General features: G+C 41.1%; 1 protein-coding gene across 2 annotated transcripts; it reads left to right on the forward strand.

The window, feature by feature from the left end:
- Window positions 1-3,572: 3,572 nt before the first annotated feature.
- LOC134668763 (uncharacterized) lies at window positions 3,573-11,969 on the forward strand. Of its 2 annotated transcripts, none has more exons than XM_063526222.1 (6): window positions 3,573-3,693; window positions 6,332-6,419; window positions 7,072-7,158; window positions 7,627-7,860; window positions 11,066-11,216; window positions 11,742-11,966. In XM_063526222.1, exons 2-6 carry the CDS (start codon window positions 6,336-6,338, stop codon window positions 11,891-11,893), a joined length of 708 nt encoding a protein of 235 aa, XP_063382292.1. In that variant the 5' UTR covers window positions 3,573-3,693; window positions 6,332-6,335; the 3' UTR covers window positions 11,894-11,966. The 2 variants fall into 2 exon arrangements, with proteins under 2 accessions (XP_063382292.1, XP_063382300.1); XM_063526230.1 differs by having other exon boundaries at window positions 3,616-3,693; window positions 6,317-6,419; window positions 11,742-11,969.
- Window positions 11,970-23,748: the final 11,779 nt, after the last annotated feature.

Genomic DNA, 23,748 nt, shown 5'->3' on the forward strand with positions numbered 1-23,748 from the left:
AAACGAACCAAAAAGGGAGATTTTAGCAAAACTGTGCTTTCATGTCTGTTAAGGGGCCCACTGATTAACAGTCCGCCGGACGGTATCGGCGTATCAGTTATTCGGAACTGTCAAATTTTTGTTCTAACTGACAGGCCGAAACCGTCCGGCGGACTGTTAATTAGTGAGCCCCTTAACTTAGGTTTTAAGTTTAGTTATCTCATTGTTATACTTACCCGAAAATGGTTAGATTTTATTTAACTTATCCTTGTTTTCTTTGTTGCCCAATAGTTTCTCTTAACCCACCTAACCTTATAGCAAACAATTCGTATTTCAACGCATTTAAGTATAAGCTACCGAACACAAAACAAGGCTTAAGACTTTGCAAAATCTTGTCCATTATAAACTTCTCACCTTCACAGCGGGTACTGGCCAATGGATCCATTATTTGCAACTTGGATTAAATATGTCTAGTCTGAACCGAGAGTCTGAACACAAATTTCCAATAAAACACTTAAATTAAATACATAGTCCATTAATTTTACTTAATGGCACACGTTTACGTGAACAATAAATTTGATTACTGATTGGCTCAACAATCGAATTAGTTAAATATTTTGTGCTGACAAGATTAGGTACCTACTGTTCGGCCTAAAACGTTGGGCACACGTACAAGTTATTTTTATAATAGCTATAAGAGAAATCTGCGATGGGCATATTCATTAAGTGTTTTATAAAACTAAAAACCTGTAGGCCAAGCAATAAGTTTCCTCAACTTTGTTTGGACTAGTTAGGAGGAGGTGAAAATATCAAATGTCCCCGGCCGTAGCCCCGGTGCTGGGGGGTAGAGGGGGTAAGTAATTTTTTCGGTTTTTCTCTTATATCTTGGAAACTTTGCGTCTTAGCGACATGACTGTACTTAGACAAACCGAAAGGTGATGAAAAGTTGTTGCAAGTTTTGTTTTGTCAAGTTTTTCGATACCTTGAATAGTTTTTGAGATATCCGCTCTTAAAAGTGTATCTCCGGCCCGGTCCCGGTACGGTCCAGCGTGAGTCATCCTTAATTCTCCAGATATATTAACTAAAAGAATGCTCCGGATAATTAAAGTGTTATATTTAATACATTATATGCGCCGATCATTTATACAATCTATACACAGTCTTTCATGGAGTGACTGTTTCTTTACGTAAATAAATTGAAAATAAAAAAACCGGGCAAGTGCGAGTCGGACTCGCACTTCGTGTGGTTCCGTACCATAATGCAAAAAAAAAAGAAAAAAAAAAAAGAAAAAAAAAACGGTCACCCATCCAAGTACTGACCACTCCAGACGTTGCTTAACTTTGGTCAAAAATCACGTTTGTTGTATAGGAGCCCCATTTAAATCTTTATTTTACTCTGTTTTTAGTATTTGTTGTTATAGCGGCAACAGAAATACATCATCTGTGAAAATTTCAACTGTCTAGCTATCACGGTTCGTGAGATACAGCCTGGTGACAGACGGACGGACGGACGGACGGACGGACGGACGGACGGACGGACGGACGGACGGACGGACGGACAGCGAAATCTTAGTAATAGGGTCCCGTTTTACCCTTTGGGTACGGAACCCTAATTAATCTAGCGTTTAATATAATAACAAAGGGCCTTATCAACTCGTCCACTCGCTAAGTACATAAATAAAACACCAAGCAGTAATAAGCGATCTGGATTCAGCAAATTGCACGAAACGATCCACTATCAAACGTCATTATGGAAATAGACGCGCGGCGCGGAAGCGCTTGCTTACTTGGTACGACTAAGATAATAATAACATTAATAATCAGAAGTTTAGTTATAGTTTTAGCTATTTCTCATGTCTATAAATGTGGAGGCCTTTATAAAGAACAAATTAAAAAATATAATAATATTAAACAAGACAATGTACCAAATTAAAAGAATATGAGATCCAGGAGATACCGATCTGTCGTTAAAACATGGCGAACATGAATCACTGCCCGATTCGAACTTTAAGATACGTCAATTAATAGACGTTTTTGTTTGAAGAAACGTCACATTTGACACTGACATATCTAATCCATATCGATCTATTAACAGACGTATCTTAAAGTTCGAATCCGGCCGTTAGACAATGGCTTGATTGTCATACAAGTTTAGTAGGTTGACGTACGTCAAACATATCATTATTATAAAATAATTAAAATATACTTATTGTACAGTAAGTAAAGTGTAAATATATGATGTGTGCATGGGTAATGCATACAATCTACTCTAAAATATGTCCCATAGTCATTCGCTGACATAAGAGCTATGAGACATATATTTGAGTATGATAAGTGCACCCATATTTTTACACTTCACTGTACCTAAATTCATTCTATGGACTCCTGCCACCATCTACCTACACCGTTTTTTCTTGCCAATAATTTATATATGTGTTTGATATAGGTATCACTGGTAGGTATAACTGATTCTCGGCAAAGGCTGCCATTTCACGAATTTCTATTTAATCATTTCCATTGTTTCTGTTTATTTAAATCATTGCTTTGCTCCCAACCGCTTCCACATTCACTTCACGTCAAAATTAATCCATTTCCGCGCCAATGGCGATTATTTAAATCCACAGACATACGGTCAGATTACTATTTCCAATGGCCGATCGATATTTCTGCCAGGTGTGCCATCGGCGTTGCATTATGTATCTGCCTCAAGGCCTAGCCTCGTGCATATTGTATAAGAGACGAGCGGCCGGCAAATTGTAGACGATAATAGTTTATCGCGAATTAGCACTTTATTCTTTTAGGGATAAGGACTAGTTTAAAGGGATAAGTTCTTGCACGCTCAGTTGAATGAATTAAGACTCAATGATTACAATAAGCTGAAAACAACGGATTGTGCATCTGTGCTTGGGGACCGGGCATTCATTTATTGAAAAATAAATGTACAATGGCGTTTTCATTTTGTTGTATTGTGTGTATGGTCTTCATATATCTAAATCCATAATACATACTTACTTCGCTTTGTTACGAGAACATATTTCATCCACAAATTTCATAAGAACTTGTGATATGTTTTTTGTTGCTATGAAACTGAAATGAAAAAGTTGTATTTTTTTTATTCCTATAAATGTATCAACGTATCAAAGAACCATCGGCGAGTATTAATATAAAAACCTCTACAAAACACCGCAATTTCATTGGATTTTCCGTTCTGGATATATCTGCAAACACTTTTTCGTGTTAAAAAAAATAAAAGACGCTCTTCAGATAGTTTTGGTACATTCGGTAATTAATTGAATGAATTATAACTTTACATATAGAAGACAACTGAAATCGCAATTGTATTCGCCACAACGACGTTAAATCCTCAAATGAACACATTTTATGCGCACACGCTCTTTCCCTGAAGCACACACATGCACGTTTTCTACACCGACGCTACGCACACATAAGCATCACACATTAAACGCTAACGAACTAACATTACTATCATACCCGTTGTAATAACAACTATAACGCCAGACAATAGAGTTGAAATTCGTTAGTGTCGAGTTTGCTTAATGTTCAATTGTTTTCATGAGGTAAAATGCATTGAAGTGCTTCGTTTCCACGCATCGACAGTTTTGTTGATACTGCCACCGAGTTCCGTGCTGTGATTGATATATTTAGTGTGTTTTAAACTATTTAGTACAAAAACTAGATTTTAGACTTCCTGAGGTACGTGTAAACTGTGTTTAGTTAATTTCATGCATGTATGCTAGAGTCACGTAGCATATTAACGTTAGTGTTATTCTTGGGTGTAAAGATCGTATCGTTACCAAAGAGAAATGTTTAAAGTAGGTATACTATTCGAATAGATGTCTCAACCATAAAAATACATTAGTATTATTTTTTGGAACTGCTCAGATACAACAAATATACTTGAAAGGTTCATTTTCCAAGTTTCCTTGCACATATATGTAATTAAATTTATTTCTGTAGTTTACAAAAAAAAAACAGTGTGTGTGCCCCCTTATGTACCTATAATAGAAGAATCAGAAAATCCGTTTCAATTCCAATTTGGTAAACAATAACGTACCTAAACATTGACCCAAATATTTTTTATGAATAACCATCGTTCGAAGATGTTCGTCTTATCTCTCTCAAAGATATACACGAATGCACGAAAGTGCAGCAAGTAACTGCACTTTCGTGTTTACAATTGCGTGCAATTTTTCACTTGGCCTATATATCTCTGTTTTTCAATCGTAGGAAAAAAAAACATTGCTTTGCTTTTGATTTCTGAAACTAAAAGCGATCGCCGCTTTGTCAACGAAATTATCAATATTGTTCGTTGTTTGAGAAAAACGCTAGGTAGTTGACAGAATAGCCCCTATGACGGAATTACCACATTGACCTTACCTACTACTTTTAGGTATTTTTATTTTGATTTTACCATTGAAATAGAGAGCGTTTTCGTTACACCGAGCCGAAAGCATCCTTTATCCGATCTAATATCGGACGCGACAAATAAAATGTAAAAAGTACTTTTCATATTTATTTATTGATTCAATAAATGCTTATTGTACAAAAGAAAGCGTTAATACAAAAATTAAAATTAAAACTAGGTATGATGCCATGTGGCACAGCTGTTTTTTACATCCGATACCGGGTCGGATAATATGAAGACGCTTAGACGTCACCAATTTAACTTATACTATAAAACTAAATTAACCGTTTAACTCACTTGAATTAGTTACGAATTAGTCATGTTGTGAGTTTTTTAGTTACTTGCGCTTGCTCGTGTTAGCTCTTAATACCTGAGTTAAAGCGTAAAATTAGTTTAATGTTAGTATGACTAACTACAATTTAAATTCGATAGTAAATAACAAGTAGGTATTAGATGTACAATTGTACATACTTATTGCATTTGCCAACGTCGACCGAGGAGGTGTGGGGGAGGGGCATACATTTAGTTACAAAATTTACTCTCTAGGTAGACGACAACAAAGGTAGTTTACAAATATATAGATAGGTACATAAGTTAGCGGTACTTAACCGGGAAAGGTTTGTTGGCATTAACAACAAGTATTTCAAGATAATGCCTTACTTATAATGACGTGATGTCACGTTTTATTCTGTATGTGTAGGTACAACTGGAATATTTTATTGATGACTATTAGTGACAACAATAGCGTGAAATAATAACATGAATCTAGTTTTTAACAATAAACTGTATACAATCATAACACACCATCGCGGCGATTGTGAATTCCGATGTCATGGCTAGATCTTAGAAGTGCCTCAAGTGATAATTTCATGATGTGGCAATTATTTTATGACATGATCGGTTGGCCACCCCATCATGAAATTATCAATGGCCACGAAACGGACATGTGTTCGATTTATTAAAAACTGAAATGGAACCCTGAAAACAATAGTTACATAAAGTTTTCTTGTCTTAGTAAATTTTGACAGATCACATAGGTAGAGTCGCACCAAGAAAAGTCTGCAGCGGATTTGATAGCCCACGCAGTGTAAGTGTTATTTATACGTCATAATTTCATAGAAGTTTGACGTTTAAAATGACACTTGCACTGCGTGGGCTATCAAAATCGCTGCAGACTTTTCACGGTCTGACTCTATCTGAATTTACAACCGCAAAGACTAAAGATATTTTAGGGTTGAATACTTAAATATACGTAATTATTATTTATAATTATAAATAACCTAAGTTTTGGTATAATTTAGTGTTTCATTTCTCCATTACCTAAAGGTTGTATGGAAGAGATCGCTCTTTAGTGATGAGGCCGCCTTTTGTGTACCTCTGCCTTTATGTATTATGTGTGTTTCGGATCCATAGTTGTGGAATAGTAAAAAGACATCCCATCCAATGAAAGTTAACATTTTTCCAACGCCGTTGTCATAGCTTGTTTTTTACTCCGCACGCACTTCGTACATAGCCAGTTAATAATAGATATAGACATAGACAATACAGAAATATGGGGCATTGTTTATGAAAAGGAACATTATTGTTGTCGATGGCGCTTACGCCGCACAGCGTCGCGCGACATTGTGTTTAAGTATATCGGATCATCGTTAATAAGGGCGTAAGCGCCATCGACAATAAGGTCCCTTTTCAAAGATAACGTCACATATAGGTACATAATTTAGTGATAATGATTACTTACAGGTACTTAGTGATTAATTACAGGTCACAACCTAGCTTAAATTTGTTTGTTTGTACAAGTTACAACTATTTTACATATTTAATTAATATGAATTAGTGATTATAGTTATACTCATTATTTTATTTCTTTATATGTATATTAAGTACCTATATCGAAAGTTTGTGTTACAGTTTGCTTATCTGTAGGAAGATGGCGGTGGTGGTGTGGCGAGAGATATGCTGTGGTGTGCAGTACCTGCGCGCTAAATGTTTCTTCATCGGTTATTTAAATTTGGTACGTACGGCAAAGATATAATTTTATACGAAAATCACCGATTTTCTGATTTCAACATTTCCACTTCACAAAATTATACTTTCCGTAAATAAATACTAACGAAATATTTGAATATTTCCCTCAATTTTCCCAAGATGAAAAGTTGATGACGTGACGTTTTAACAATGACATCAAGAAGGTATAACTTTTAAAACAAAACAAAAATATTTTTTCCTAATCGGTTCAGCCGTCCCTTAGAAATTGGGAAACATAATAAAAGAAAATAAAAAAAAGCAAAAGTTCCCGATGAATTTTAAACTTGCTCAGTTTTTAAGTCGATTAAAAATAGAGTCAATACAGTTATTAGTCATAACTAAAATTATATTATAAATGCTTTAATTATAAGACTTCCTCTACAGTGCCAAACGAATAATTTATTTGCTTATACTTATAACTATACGGTGGACTGCTTGATGTTCGGCAATTGCTTTTGATGTTAAATTTAAATGGTATATACGAGTATAATTAGACACACCACATTAGTAACGAAACGGAACCTTGTAAATAATTGGAAAATCAATGACCTAAGATTAGATTTGTTTAAAATACATTGCTTATTTTGATCTTAACTAAGTGGCTATTATTAATTAACCTTGGCTTTTATTTTGAACAGATTGCCAGTACAGTGGACTTAGGCTGCCATCTCATCATATTATCAGCTGTAACAAATTTCTTCTCTTGCGATGTGGATTTAAATATTGTAAGTTAATTAATACCTATATTTAAGCTGAAAATCTGGATTCCTTACATATATGACAAAAAACTTCTTGCCAACATTTACATAGTACCTATATTTAAAAAGGAGTTGCAGAGACATACTAACATGCAGAAAACAGATCCTTAGATAAGAACCCACTGAAAAAATGAATGCTCTACTATTTAAACTAAACTTTTATTAAGCGAAGGCCCACTTGCAGTATCCCACTAACCTGTTCACCCAGTGTCAAATTGTACTGGTAAACTAGTAACCATGGTAATTTCATGTCTAACCGGTTAACCCCGGGTTAGTGGAATGGTAAAAGTCGCGCTCAGGGTTTCAAATTCATAAAGCAAAACTATTGCTACTGAATCTCAGAAGCCAATTAGTAATTTTGACAAAAAATATTAAATTTTAAAAACTGTTTAGATGTTTTTCGTTTATTCTTCAATGCCCTAATTTTATGTCCAGCTCCACAATATAAACTGGTCATGGCTGGAGCCCTTCCTAGTCGTCGTCAACATCGGGACCCACGGCTTCTACCCTTTCCCCCTAGTCCTCGGCTACTACGACAGTCTGGGGGTCCGGGGCACTCCTCGCTGCTACCCTGGCATGGTCCATCTGTATATAATAGACCTGATCAACATTGTCATCCATGTTGTGTGGCTTAGGCTTGTGGTGACATACATCAAGGCGCTTTATAAGGTGAGTTATTTGGGTCAAATACTGATACTTGGGGTAGCTCCAGCCAGCAGATTCTGCAGCAAGGGCTAGGAAGAAGACTACGAGGGGGAGGCGAACTTGAGGCAAAATAGTACTGGGAGCTCGCATCACTGGTGATTCAGCCTAAGTGTAAGGCCTGAGTGGACGCTCGAGTTGGGCGTGCAGCGGGGAAGGGCGTGCGGCGTGCATGTTAAACAAATGCAAACGTACAGGAGCGGCCTTAGTGCACGCTGCTCAAATCACTTGTGAGCCCGACGCCACGCTGCACGCCCCGCTGAACTCTCCGCTTCGAGCGTGCACTCAGGCCTTACTCTAAGCGGAAGCGAGTCGGTGCACTGTGTTAGCGTCACATCACACCGGCTACGGTGAGTTATTTGGGTCAAACTACTCAAACTCAAAACCATGTTCAGGTCTTTCTTGTTAAGTTTAACCCAAAAGTTAAAGGCTATAAAGGTTAATTTTCCTATTTGACCCTTATCCACATGATCGGGTACTCCTTTTAATTCGATAAGTATGATAAAATCATTACCTACACCTACATGCTCACAAGCTGTTAACAATTATTCACAGGAGAGAAACAATTAGTTCGGATGAACACACAAGTTTTGGGTATGTCTATAGGAAAGACCTGAACATGGTTTTGAATTTGACCCATTTAAGGGTCACACGAACAGACGCCATACAATTCAATTAACACTCTCTATTTAAAACGACATTCTGAACATGAACTTTGACATTAACATTTAAATGTAAACTTCATCTCGCTCTCATTTCTTCCTCAACTTTTTTGCAACTAAACGTTTTTATTCACTAGGTATTTTGTCATCCGTTACACCAATGATGTTGGTAATGGTATTATTTACCGAGTATTATTTTCATAACCGTAACATTCACGATTAGACACGAATGTCGATGGTATGACTAATGAAGACAAGTGCATAGTTAGCTGCTTTGAAATTTCCGACAAATATTGCGTGGGTGTTTTACTTTCGCAAAGAAACTGCATTCTTACGACACAAATATAAAGAAATATGTGACGTCCCACGGGTAAAGGTACCTTATGGCGGTTGGCGCTTACGCTATTATTAACGTCACTGCAATATTATTGCGGCGCTATGCGACGTAAGCGCCAGCCGCCATAAGGTACCTTTTTCCGTGGAACGTCACATATTATTAGCGAGTATGTATTATTTTACAATTGGACTACGTTCAGCAAAATAGTAGATAGGCTTATATTGATTATTATTATCAATTTTTTTTTTTTACACTCTCATGCAAAAGTAAATTTTGTAATAATTCTAAAAGAAAATATATGTATGCAGCTTTCCTTGTTACTAAAATCGATGACATATCTAAGAAGTTAAGAGATCGCCGTATGTCTTACAGTTTCAGACATTCCCATACTGATCGATCTAAATGGGCCAACCTGTATTAAGTTTAAATGGCGCAAAAATATACTGGAGTAAAATGAAACATGTTTCATAAATATAAGTTTTAGCGGTTGCACTCTACGGAATGCGTACTTTTAATACCTCTTGCTAGTTAAGTAAAATGTGCACGCTTTTCTCTACGAGGCGCGGTAAAAACAATGAACAGTGTTTTTATACGAAGTGGCTTAATCCATTAACGAGACTTATGAAAACTGGTATTGTGGTATTACTAAATCTTGGAATTATATTTGCGTTGTTTTCTACGTAATTAACTAATTAAAAAGTTTTATTACTCTTTTAAAGTATGGACGCTCTCACAAAGGAATATAGATAATTCTATTATTTTTACCTATAAATGTAAAAACATGTAGGTAGGGGTTTGTGTGTTTTCATGCTGGGCATCATATAAAATAAGAGATGAGAACAATTTTTGACCGTTTTGATTCGTAATAAAACGAACTATGTACTTACGAATTTTTGCTAAGGTAAACTGGTTTCCATTGTCGGTCAGAGGATTTTCTTATCCTAAAATCAGCCTCATGATTCAAAAGCACGATTTTAAGATTTCCTCACACTAGGTACCTCGTTTGAATTGTTTACCCCTATTGTCGTTTAAGTACCTACTAGTTTTATTAAGAATAGTCTGACACGTGAGACAGTCGATTTGTGCAAGAATGCCTACTTATTTGAGACATCCCACGGGTAAAGGTACCTCATGGCGGTTGGCGCTTACACTATTATTAATGCCGCTCCAATATTATTGCGGCGCTATGCAACGTAAGCGCCAGCCGCCATAAGGTACCTTTTGCCGTGGAACGTCACATTTTATTTATTTATATCTAAAGTAGATACCCTGTTTACCAAGAGCACCGTTTACGTCCCAAAGTAAATTTGGCCCGAACCTCTTTCAGCGGGATAAACAATGATCCTTGGCAGCTATAAAGATGAGCTGTGTCCTCCAGGGACAATATCGTCAGGGATGGGATGAATATTGTGAACGGCCCCTTGCCACCTCATCCAACTTGATAGTATAAGAATATATCAATTTGAATGAAACTAGAAAAACTGCAGAGGCAAATAGGTTCTTAGGACGAAAGTGAACCGCCCCGAAACCGCCTTTCTACGCAAACGTAGTACCCGTTTTATATCTCTTTAAAAAAATCGAAAAAAAAAACGAATGAGCCATAGCTTTGTTTAAAATACATCAAATAGTTGTGGAGCGAAACTGTCTAGCAGGATTCGCCTTAAAATACCCGAATGACCAGATTTAATGTATTTAATATGTCTGTGTCTCACAGAAGTTTTGTTTTTACCAAGCCGGAGCCGGGCCGGAGCTTCCGGCGCTTCGTTTTCCATGGAAAGCACCACGTGATCACCGATCAGCCGTCATAGAAAATGACATATCGGACGCCACGGCCCGAGCTCGGCCCGGTCTAGCGTGAATCATCCTACGCATAAATACATCAAATAGTTGTGGAGCGAAACTGTCTAGCAAGATTCGCCTTAAAATACCCGAATGACCAGATTTAATGTATTTAATATGTCTGTGTCTCACAGAAGTTTTGTTTTTACCAAGCCGGAGTCGGGCCGGAGCTTCCGGCGCTTCGTTTTTCATGGAAAGCACCACGTGATCACCGATCAGCCGTCATAGAAAATGACATATCGGACGCCACGGCCCGAGCTCGGCCCGGTCTAGCGTGAATCATCCTACGCATAAAACGGTGCTTTATCGTAATGGTTGTATTTTGATTTGGCAGAAAGACGCAGACACCATGCGGATGTTCTTCAGTTTATCGGTCATCAAGATTATTCTCCAGCTCATGCACTTCGCGTACACGCCGCTCCACATCACCCTGTATTCCGACACCCTGTATAATTCTTACTGGGTACTCAAGATCCTCGACATCTGTAAGTTTCAAACTTTCACAACATTCACACATTATTATTAATTAGGTATTTAGTCTTTCTCCAAGACTACGGGGGTAATGGCGTTCTCGAAACGTCGGAGGTTTTTTTTCTTTAGATTTTATATATAATTTGCCTGGTTTAAAGCTTAGTTCCTCATGTTACGCGAAAATTACGAAACCACAACTTATCCCGATAAACAGTGGGATATTTTTTTGACATATTGCGCATATTATATTGTACATAATAGGGACCTCTATCTATTCCACCAATTTAAGAGAAATCTGACGAAAAAAAAATACTACAAAATAAAAATCGGTCCATAAATAATAAAATCTAGCTGCGATTAAGTAATCCTCCGCTGGAGAGATGAAGTGCAGAAAGGCCTTAGCCAACTCGGCGCCGTCGACTGGACAGAAACGGCTTTGGACAGAGGAGCATGGCGGTCTTTGGTGTGATCCACTTCGGGTCGTTGCGCTACAGCAGTAAGTAAGCTGCGATTAATACAGACTTATTCCTATAATCCAGGTGTGGCCATCACGTTCCTGCTGGCGATGAACAGCTACATAAAGGCCGTGCGCGCGGAGAAGGCGCCGGCGCTCGCGCAGCCCGACCACCCGCCATCTTACGACGAGTGCGCCGCGGTCGCGAGGGAGGAGAAAACTGAAAATATACCGTAAATTACCGATTTGTAGCGACGTAAACATAAATAAAGATTCATACAAACCTAGAGTCGGATCGAACTAACTCTGCATCGCATTTGTAAAGACAAAGTGTGGTAATGTCATAATTGTTTGTAAGCTTGAGAATTATATTAACTTATTTTATTTTTGTTCCTGAATCATTATTCATCTATTATTAATTATGTAAATTAACTTGATTATTTATTATAAATTATTTGATAATATTTTTTTTATGTTCGTAACCTATGAACTTTGGGGACACTTTGTTTCAATAAATATTTAGTCCTCGAAATTCTGGGTTGAAATAAACCAAGACTTAGTTATTCGCGATGTCATCTCTTATTTGAATTTTTATTATCTTACTGGGAAATGATTACAAATCCTTTGTGAGCTAATAAATAAATATTTATAATTATTAAAAAAAAAGTAAAATAGTAATAGTTATACTTTTTGTATAAAACAAACCCCACATATAAAATAATCTCCTTTATCAATAATCAAATAACCTCAACGCACAACAAAACGCATTTCTAATTTTAAAAAAAATCTCGACGAATTTTAACATAGGTATGTATCCCCGTATCGAGGTATCGGCATCTCTCCAGAGACGGCGTACGGGGAAGCGTAATAAGACTAATAAGCAATCTACATCGGAATCAGACGTCAAGAAACAGCTTAGTTGCCTTGTCTCGGGGGAAAGTTTTAATACTCTGATTTGGAGTATAATTTTCACCTGAAGTTACCGTTAGCTCGACCTATGTAAGTAATATTTACCTGCCGACCTAAATAAAGAAGTCGCATTCGGTGTTTGAGTTTTTTTTGCGTCAAAGTTATATGTATTGAGTATTTTATTAAGTAAGTAGTTGTCATACACAAATACATAGAAAAAAGACACTTTTGTATTTTACTCATAACTCATATAGGGTGACTGCTATAGTACCTAATTGCCACTCTTAACAATAAGGCTTCAATTGGCTTGTTTCTTTCTGATTTGTTAGGAGTGGCCAATTCCTATGTAGTGGCCAATAACTATAGATATAACACACCCTATTGTAGCTTAGAGGATTACCAGAAACTACTATTGCTATCCATATTGAAACGCCTGTTTATAACACCACTATTATTTATGTAAACCACTATATTAAAACCTAGACAGCACGCCTCAGCGTATTTTAAGCAGCAAACAGTTTCCGAATTGCAAAATTAACATACAATCTCCTGCTGCTTATTATTGGTGCCTTGCAAGCATATTTGAGTATAGTCGTATTCTGCGGGGACTCTTATTACGTGTCTATTAAGGTCTAGTTTTGATAAATGAGCCGCTACCTGGTCTGGAACCTGTCCAAATGTCCCGAATGCGGCGAGCTCGTGATAATTCCCTTTATTAATTCCGAATACAATTTCAAGCATTTTGGAGGCATACGTTTGTGATTAACGTTGGGATTAAATGTTATACGTGTGCATGCTTACAATAGGGGACTGTGTTGGAATTGTTGGATTTTTGGAATATCTTACATCACTCAATTGTTTAATATGGAATTGTTTAATATATTATGGCTCAATTTTAGGGTTGTACCTACCTAAAGGGTAAAAACGGCACCGTATAACTAAGACTCCACTGTCCGTCTGTCTATCTGTCACCAGGCTGTATCTCATGAACCGTGGTAGCTAGACAATTGAAATTTTCACAGATGATGTATTTCTGTTGCCGCTATAACAACAAATACTAAAAAGTACGGAACCATTGGTGGGCGGTTTTTCAGAACAGGGAGAACGTACCTATGTTTGTAGCGTATCATAAACTAATTCTATGAACGATGTACTATTTCCACCTAATTTCAATAATAATAAAAAATGGAAAGTCCAGCCACTTCACACTGTTGTCCCGTAGCGGAGTCAAAAACATTGTTTCGATGTCTTTAAAAGCATTTCAAGGTTTTTCTAGCCACGCTGCTATAAATAAGCTGCTAAGATAATAAAGAAAATACGTTATCTTATGCTTTGACGCTCACATCTCCATCAAAACTAAAAAGGCAATACGCTCAGGTGTTTATTTCCTCTCTAATAACTTCCACAACCACAAACAGCAAGAAACAGACCAAAACCAAGACCAAGTCAAAGTAAAATTAAACCCGACAAGTAATAATGGAACGATACAGCGCAGATTTCAGCGGACGCCTTGAGACTGCAGCATTTTATTTAATATCACGTGAACGGGCCTTGCACGTCAAGACGACGCTCTAAACTGAACTGAAATCCCGGCAAAGACGGGAACGGGGCTATTCCGGGTAGTACCGGTAAATATTTACGCTACTCGTGTGGAAGAGTTGACAATAGAATCTAAGGTTGCACAACTTATAATGGCGCACTTTGTTGATTAAATAATCTCGCAGCATTTTGGTGGTGGAATTTTAACTCAACTAGGGTTAAAAAATTCAGATCTAATACTTTACTACCTTAAAAATAAATCAGTGTGTATTTAATAACGAAAATTCCTAGGTATTAATATTGTTTCCTCCTCGGCCCAACTGGGTAGGGTCTAGAGACGGCCGGGTGGCATTGGTGGCCCCGGTGCCGGGGGAGGTCCTCATAGGCATAGAGAGAGGGGAGGGATTCGTGGCGGCTAAATGGGGAGGACTCATAGTAGTCGGGGTATACTTCTCCCCCAACCTGCCGCTGAATGCCTTCCAGCGCTTCCTGGGGGACCTGGAAGGGGTGGTGAGAAGGGCCGGCCAGGCGCCCATCCTGGTGTTGGGAGACTTCAATGCCAAGAGCCGAGCATGGGGGTCCCCAAACACCGAACCCAGAGGGGCTGAGGTTGAGGATTGGGCGGCGGCGGCGGGCTTGGTCCTCCTCAACCGCGGCAACACGCAGACGTGCGTCCGCTGGAATGGGGGGTCTATAGTTGACCTATCCTTCGCGACCCCTGACCTGGCAGCGCGCGTTGCCGAGTGGCGAGTTTTGGAGGACGAAGAGACCCTCTCAGATCATTTATATATCCGCATGAGGGTGTCCCCACTGCAGAGGGCCGCGCCGACCAGCCCTAACGGCCGACGTGCCGGGAGAAGGGGGTTCCCAAGATGGTCGTTGGCCCGCCTCGACAGAGAAATGGCGGAAGAGGCCGCCATCATCGAGGCGTGGAACGCTCCCCAGGCGGACCCAAGAGGAGTCGAGGAGAGGGCCGTCCACTTCAGAAGGTCCCTGGAGACGGTTTGTGACGCTTCCATGCCCCAGGCCCGGCCTGCCCGGGGCAAAAAACAAGTTTTTTTTTTTTTTTTTTTAATTTATTTATATATTTAAATTTACAACTTACAAACTAAACATTTATATTCTCGCCAAACTGTTACGTTTGATGGCGAGATGCGCTCAGTTTTTATACACTTAACCTATTTAACTAATTATATATTTAACGTAAACTAACAGTTTCATAGGCCACACATGTAAGTATATAATATACAAAATACAAACTATTGTTTCGTAGAAATGGCAAATAATGTAAACAAATATGTCAGTATTTGTCAGCATTTGACATATTACCTAAAATTTTCACGCAGGTGATTTTCCCTGAAATATTAGTAATTAACATATGTTTTAAAAATAAATTGGTTTAAATAAAAATATTTAAGTGTATAAGTTGGTTTGTTTACATTATTTTTCCATTTTCTAATTGAGAAGATATTCTTTTAATCTATTTTTTAACATGGATTTACTTAATTTAGGACTTTGTCTCAGTAAGCTAATTTTATTTAATATTTTTGGTACCAGGTACTTTGAGCTTCTTTTGCCATAATAATTTTTAATTTTCGGTTGCACTAGCTTTTTCTCTCTTACACTCCTAGTATTATACTTATTGTTAATTAATAATTTGTACTTTTCACTATAATAATGCTCTAATCCTATGAGGTATGTGACTTTCTTATCTACGGGTAAAATTTTACATAAGAGAAATAGTTTATCATAATCATTTTGACATTCTAGCTTAACTTTTTTACTAACTAGGAATTTAATTAGTCTTGTTTGCAAATTTCTTATATCTCTAATATATGTTATGAATGTTCGCCCGTATACAACTAGACCATAGCTAATAAGTGAATCGGCAAGGGCGTAATATACAACCATTAGTGTTTTCTTACTCAATGTTCTGTTTAATTGGTAGAATTTGCCTAGCACAGATCTCAACCTATTACAAACGTCGTTAATATGCGGTTTCCAGTTAAAGTTTCTGTCAATAATTAAACCCAAGTATTTGAATGTTTCCACATATAACAATTTAGTGCAACTACAATTATTTTTATCAGCATGCAGGCAATCATATGTATGTCCTATTATATCCAAATTTTCTTTAAACACTCTTTTTGCGACCTGGTTATATGGCGAGTGAATGTGCATGCATTTGGTTTTGTCAAAGTTTATGATGATTCCGTTGTCATGTGCCCACTTTGTGATACTTTCGAAGTCTTCTTGTATGCACTTTTGCACCTCCGTTATATCTTTCGCAGCACAAAGTAGACACATGTCATCTGCGTACATGAACACCCGGCACCATTTCACTACATTCGCGACACTGTTGACATGCATCACATATCCCACGGGACCATAGACTGATCCGGTAGGCACTCCGAGCTCCACCGCTGCATCTTGGCCCGTCTCTCCCGCGATGCTGGTGCGTATTTTCCTGCCCGTCAAGAAACTTTGAAACCATTTATTCGTGGGACCCCGTATTCCGCATTCATCCATCGCCTGTAGCAAAATATCGTGGTCCAAAGTGTCGAAGGCCTTTTTATAGTCTATGAACAAAGCTATTAGCTGCTGACCCGAGTCCAAACAGTCGTTTACATAATCCGCAAACCCCGTTAGAGCAGAGACAGTGCTGCGTCCTTTACGAAAACCGTGTTGTGAGTCCGAGATTATATTATGACGTTCTAAGAATTGACTGATTTGACCGACGATAACTTTCTCTATAATTTTATCTACGGCAGACAGAATAGCGATAGGTCTGTAGTTTGCGTATTCTAGATGGTTCAATAGAATAGTCTATTGGTGGACCCCGGAGATCGCCGCCCTCCGCACGGCCTCCAACAATGCCCGGCGGGCCTACACGCGGTGCAGAAGGAGGAGGCACACCGCTGAGGAGGAGGAGCTCCTCCGCACCGCATGGGCAGAGAAGAAGCGGGCCCTCCAGCAGGCCATTAAGAAGGCGAAGAACGAGGGGTGGGAGGAGTTCTTGGCAACCCTCAATAGGGACCCATGGGGCCGCCCTTACAGAATGGTGCGCAACAAAATGCAGAGCGCCCCACCCATGGAATCCATGGACCCAGAACTCCTCCGGAGAGTGGTTGAGGGCCTGTTTCCGGAGGCACCGCACTTTGTCCCACCGGCGATGGCCCCCCCAATAGTGGACCCAGTGGAACCTCTCGTCGTCGTCCCCATCACCGACGACGAGATAGAGTGGGCAATGGACCGGCTCAGGGGCTCGCGCAAAGCGCCGGGACCGGACGGAGTGCCAGGAAAAGTGCTTTTCCTGGCACTCAAGCACCTCGGGAACCGTCTCAAATCCCTCCTGGACGACTGCCTCAAGGAGGGGCGCTTCCCGGGATGCTGGAAGGAGGGGCGATTGTGCCTACTGAGGAAGGAGGGGCGCCCACCAGACTCGCCTGCTGGCTACCGTCCCATCGTGCTGCTGGATGAGGTCGGGAAGCTTTTCGAGCGAATCCTGGCCTCCCGTATACAGCAGCACCTAGTGGAAACAGGTCCGAACTTGCATGACAGCCAGTTCGGGTTCCGTAGGGGGCGGTCCACTATAGACGCGGTGGGCGCGTTGAGGGATTTCGGGCTACTTGCGGCAGGCCAGGGGGAGGGAGTGGTGGCGGTGTCATTGGACATCGCTAACGCGTTCGGGTCCCTTCCCTATACGGTCATAGGGGAGGCACTCCGCTACCATGGAGTGCCTCACTATCTGAGGCGCGTAATAGAGCAATACCTGACGGGGCGGGTAGTGCTCTATGAGCAGAGGGGTGTCCGGGGCGCGAGGGCCATGGTGTGTGGGGTCCCACAGGGGTCTGTCCTGGGTCCCCTCCTGTGGAACCTCGGTTACGACTGGGTGATCCGGGGGTCGCAGCTTCCACGCATGGTCACCATATGTTATGCAGACGATACACTGGTGGCCGTGCGGGGAAAGGAGCTGGAAGAGGTGCTCAGGAGGGCAGCGGTGGCGACCGAGCTCACGGTGCACCGCATAGGACTCCTGGGGCTTAGGGTCGCACTGCCGAAGACCGAGGCCATGGTCCTCGGGCGAACGAGGGCGTGGGGGCAGCTGCCGGAAGGCACTGCAGTGAGGGTGGGGGGCGAAGCTGTCCAGGTCAGGGCCCACATCAAGTACTTGGGCCTTGTCCTGGACAGAAGATGGACATTCGAGGAGCACTTTGCGAGACAGGCTCCTCGTCTCATAGGTGCTGCCTCGGCTCTGGGCCGCCTACTGCCTAATCTGGGGGGGCCGAATGCCCCATGTAGGCGGCTATATGCGGGGATCGTCCGGAGCATGGCGCTCTACGGAGCGCCAATTTGGGCCGGACGACTGACGGGACGCGCGAGGGCATTGCTCCGTCGGCCACAGAGGGTGGTGGCCCAGAGGATGGTGAGGGCCTACCGCACCACCTCTCACGCAGCAGCATGCCTCCTTGCCGGCACCCCGCCTTGGGAGCTGGAAGCGGGGGTGCTGGCGGACAGGTACCGGCTGAGGGCGGAAGCCAGGGGGCGTGGGGAGCTCCCAGGCGCGGAGGAGGTTGAGAGGGTGATGCGGGGAGCCGCGGAGCGCCTGCGAGAGAGGTGGCGGGAGGCCTTGGAGGATAGCCACTATGGAACCCGAACCATAGGGGCTATTCTCCCGGTAATGGACGAGTGGGTGGATCGGGGCAGGGGGGCCCTGACCTTTAGGGTGACGCAGGTGGTGTCCGGACACGGCTGTTTCGGACACTACCTGCACAAAATACAGAGGGAGCCGGGGCCTCAGTGCCACGAATGTGGCGCGGCGGATGATACGGCTCAGCACACTCTGGAAGAGTGTAATCGCTGGGCCGTGGAAAGAGCTTCCCTCAGGGCAGCGACGGGGGTGGCGGATCTCTCGCTACACAGCATAATAGCGGCGATGCTGGGTAGCGAGAGGAAATGGGAAGCGGTGGCCTCCTTCTGCGAAGAAGTAATGTCGCAGAAGGAGGAGGCGGAGAGGGAGCGAGAAGCGGCGGCTGACGCGCTTCCTCTCCGACGCAGGCGGCAGGGTCGAAGGCGAGGAGCGTATGCTCGCCTCGAGCCCTAGTGGGGCCAGTGGGTACCGAACCCGCATCGCATCGGCCCCACACACGTCGTAGGGGTGGGGATCAAGCGTTTCTGGTCCCCCCCTGCATTGTGAGGGTGCCCTGGCGACAAGCCGGGGCTGCCGGAGGGCGCTGTGGTGGAATGACCTCGATCCCAGTGCGCCCTCACGAACGGCAAAGAGGGTGAAACGCCGGAGTGGGTTTAGTGGGTAGGGCCAAATTCTCCCTCCCTCTCGCTAAGAGAGGGATAAGGAGCGGCGAGTCCCACACACTGTGCGTAAATGCATTCCCACTCCGTCAAAAAAAAAAAAAAAAAAGGTATTAATATTGTTTGCGATAAGTTAAAGATATTTATTGGACCTCAAAAAATATACTGAATTCACGATTAAAGAAAATACTGTCTCCTATGTTTTCGTTGGCAATTCAAATTAAAAATATGTACATTATTGCAGAAGCCGGAAAATGGCAATTCGTGGATGAGTATCGATTTTGTCAGACGATGCGAAGCAGAGTTGCCACGTATTGTTGCCGCCGCTGCCGCCTGTCGCACAAAGTCGTAGCCGGGAACGCCGTTCGAGGATCACAAGGTTCACGGTAACAACCAGGAACTACCCCAGTGTCCGGGAATCATTTGTTATTGTCCCGGGACGTATCATAGCGTCGGACCGGGCTTGCGGTGACTGGGGGATTAATTTAGAGGAAAATTGTTATTGTGGACGATTTATTTGGGCGATCGCTTCTTTTCAAGCTGCGGGGTTTAGCTGAGTGACACTTTGCACAAGTCGTGTTTAGTTTTACTTCATACCGGCAAAGGCGGAATTGGTATTGGAGTCAAAGGATGTATAGTTTTAGCAAAGCTTAAGGTACATTTTTGTCGACTAAGTACATGTACAGTCAAATATCTGAACACGCCCCTATTGTCAGGGCGTTAGAGTGCGTGTTCAGATATTGTGAACACCTTGGCCGCTCCTATATATCTGATGGCGACTGTACATTAAAATTCTTACCAGAGTTTTTCAATAGATTCTGATTTTCTCCCACTCCAAAGATTGAACAGCCTGTATTGATTGGGTATAGATTATTTAGAATAGAAATAATTTATTCTTAAGTACATCAGAAGAGGAAAATTACAAAACAAAACAACAACAACAAAAATATAATTATCCTAACGACTTATAAAAAAGTACTTAATTAGTAAAATACAAATAAAAACGAAATACTTTTCCTTGTTTAACTAAATTAGCGCAGCCTATACATACTTTTGGGAATCCACCATTTTTCTAATGCTGTTAGGTACATTTACGTAGGTAACAAATCGAATCAAATGCCGTAACCCAGGTGTACCCAAGTGGGTACAATGGGTGCTAATGTATCTATAGGGTTAATCGATGAAAAACTAAAATTTAGTCCATCTTGTAGATTTACATCATAGAGTACCTACACGTTTGCAATATCAAACATTTTAAGAAGACCCATTATCATAGTTTCCACAAAGTATTCACCTCACACACCCATAACTCTTTTAAATTAATAATTCCCTTGATTTACCGCCAGCTCCCGGATAGAATCACACGATTTAATATAATTAACTGGGCACTTGTTCGCCACCTACGGAGTAGTAATTAAGTGCGCGACGTGCGGCAAAGAGCAACCACTTCATGTACACTACGTTCTGCACTTCGTGGAAACTACGTTCCGCACTTCGTGAACACTACATTCTAGGGTACTTTGTGGAGCTTTCTTGCTACCACCAGTAGGTAAATTTTAACAGTGAAATAACAGTACCTATAGGAGTAGTAGTTTATTTTACATGATTTAAAAAAACATTAAACGAGTAAGGGCCACTTGCACTATCCCCTAACACAGGGTCAACCGGTTAAACCTGGAGTTACCATGGTTGCCAGTACAATTTGACACTGAGTTAACTGTTTAACTGGTTAACCCTGGGTTAGTGGGATGGTGCAAATAGCGCTAAAGAGTTTGTCATGGTCTGGCAGGCGTATATAAGGTAAATGTACTGGTCCTCGATGCGGTCCCAGTAGCTACTGTCATCTTGAAACTTAAGTCATTGTCAATAGAGGTGACAGAAAGGTGTCAACTATTGGGCATTAGCATGTCGAGCACCAGTACGTTTACCTTATTCTGGTTTTAGATTATGTAGATCTGGATTTGTTATGGACATGTTCTTTCAGTGTCAAAAGTGACTTTTCTGGTTGGCAGTCCTCAATTATCTCTCAACCCTTCTGATATTACAGGTATCTATATGAGCGACGGTAATTGCTTACCATCAGGTGATTCGTCTGCTCGTTTGCCTCCTAGTTTTTTTAGCTAGTCTATTATGCTGTCCCACTGCTGGGCAAAGGCCTCTCCCCTTGTCTTCCATGACTCTAGACATAGCGCCTGCTCAGGCCAGTTGAGAAAAGTGTCTAGGTCCCCCGCCATCTCCGTCTGGGCCTGCCACGCCCGTGTCCGACTTGTAGCATCCACTTGGTAGCTACACTACATAAAAAATCGGGGCGGGATGTAGCGTGTCCATTCTATATGATAATATTATTTATTCTGTGTCTCGGATGCAAATTAGCCGCAGCTCGCGTACGGGTAATGATGACGTCACGTCTCGCTGCACCTGCACAGTAGGTACAGTCGCCATCATATATATCGGAGCGGCCAAGGTGCTCACAAATATCTGAACACGCCTCTATTGTCAAGGCGTTAGAGTGCGTGTTCAGATATTGTGAACACCTTGGCCGCTCCGATATATCTGATGGCGACTGTAAATGCAAGAGGCATTTAAGTTACCTGGTGCCCTGCTTTTTAATTCGTGTCTGTCACTTCTCGAGATCTTTCTAATGAGCCTAAACTTAATGTGTTTCTGTTTTAACGCCTAAGAATTCCCTCTGTATCAACAGATTAGCTCCATGTTAGCATTCCTATTATTAAATTGTCATCGGAAATATATACTAAAGTAAGTACCTATGCCAAATTTCAGCTCAATCAGACACTGGGAAGTGGTTCAAATTTAATTTATACACATTTCTACAAATGCTCTACGCGGCGAAGCTGAAGTGTGTAAAAAAAATTTAAATATATAAAATATTTTATACATAACAACGAGTAAATAGTAGTAAAATACCAATAATAAGATTGCGTACAAACATTGCAAAATAAATTAAAACTAATTATCATTTATCATAATAATCTTAGTCACTCGTGGTCGTTGAATGTGGTTTTCCTGGAAGCTAACGAAAGTCTCGACGGAAAGGAGGAAAAAGCAACGTTTTCCGTGTAACAAGGTGTTATTCCGATTACCTAATTATCCTCACTTTCCCTTGCGTCCAACTTACCCAATTTGCGCTGCCAAAGAGTCTAATAAGCAATAAAAACGCACAGATCATCTTGAGCTCGCCTAATGAGACAAGGGAAAGGAAAGTAAACAATCTGACCTTTACTGAGTTATTTTGGGATAGGTACACAGCGATTATTATTAGTGTCCGGACCGACGAAAACCGAATTATATTTCGGTTTAAGCAAAAAATCCGGTTCATCCTAAGATAACCAACCTTAAATCGTCGATCATTCTATGAAAAAGGGTTTTTGAATGGAGCTGTGTCTCTTTAAAGAGACCTGTTTTCATTGCTCGTAAGTGTAAAAGAAATACCCGATGTGCACCAGGGTCGCCTAAGTCGCGACGCTTAGCGCTATTTTTCTCCGCGCGACGCGACTTTAATATCAGCTTTCTTTATCCATGTGTTATAAATGGACTAGTCTAGAAAGCTAGTCATAAGCTAAGTCTACACATGCACTAGTGTAAATTAATTTAGTATTCAGCATAAACGTCTACTAATGAACACACATAAATAATAAAGGAAATGTGGAAAACTCACTGCCTCGGGCGAGACTCGAACTTGCGACTTCGGGATACTAGCCCGCCGCTCTATTCTGAGCTAGTTACGCCGGTAGAAATATTCGCTAGCGGGCTGGTATCCCAGACTCACCTGGAATCGCGAGATCGAGTCAAGCAGTGCAGCAGCACTTTGTGTATTTTTTTGTTTACCTAATCAGTATATTTTTCCAACAAATGCATATATGCAATACCTACTCGTAAAGGTGACATTCGGATGGCAACTTTAGCAGCAGTAATGCGGCAGAGTTCACGCAGGGTCATATCTGCCATCGATTAGACAGAGACACATAGCTAATGCCTGTGATTTCTTCTGCGAGGAATGATAAATACCCTATGTCCTTCCTCAAACTACTCCATATCAAATTCCATCGAATGCCTCCTCTACACTATCGGCGATGATCATTGATAGTATGCTGCCGCCTTAAGAAAAAAAACCATAAGTGACAATTTTTGCGAAATTGAGTTATTGACACCCTCGAAATCAGGAAGAAAAATGTGATTTTTCTATCTAGCAGTTATTTCTTTATCTCTAATAGGTCACGATTTAGACAAGCATAACTACACACCATTTTGGTAAAGTTGCTGCCTTATTGAGAAAGAAAAAGCATAAGTATATATTCATAGACAGGAAAGTACTA

This window comes from Cydia fagiglandana, chromosome 1 (assembly GCF_963556715.1).
Source record: "Cydia fagiglandana chromosome 1, ilCydFagi1.1, whole genome shotgun sequence".
NCBI classification, from domain to species: Eukaryota; Metazoa; Arthropoda; class Insecta; order Lepidoptera; family Tortricidae; genus Cydia; species Cydia fagiglandana.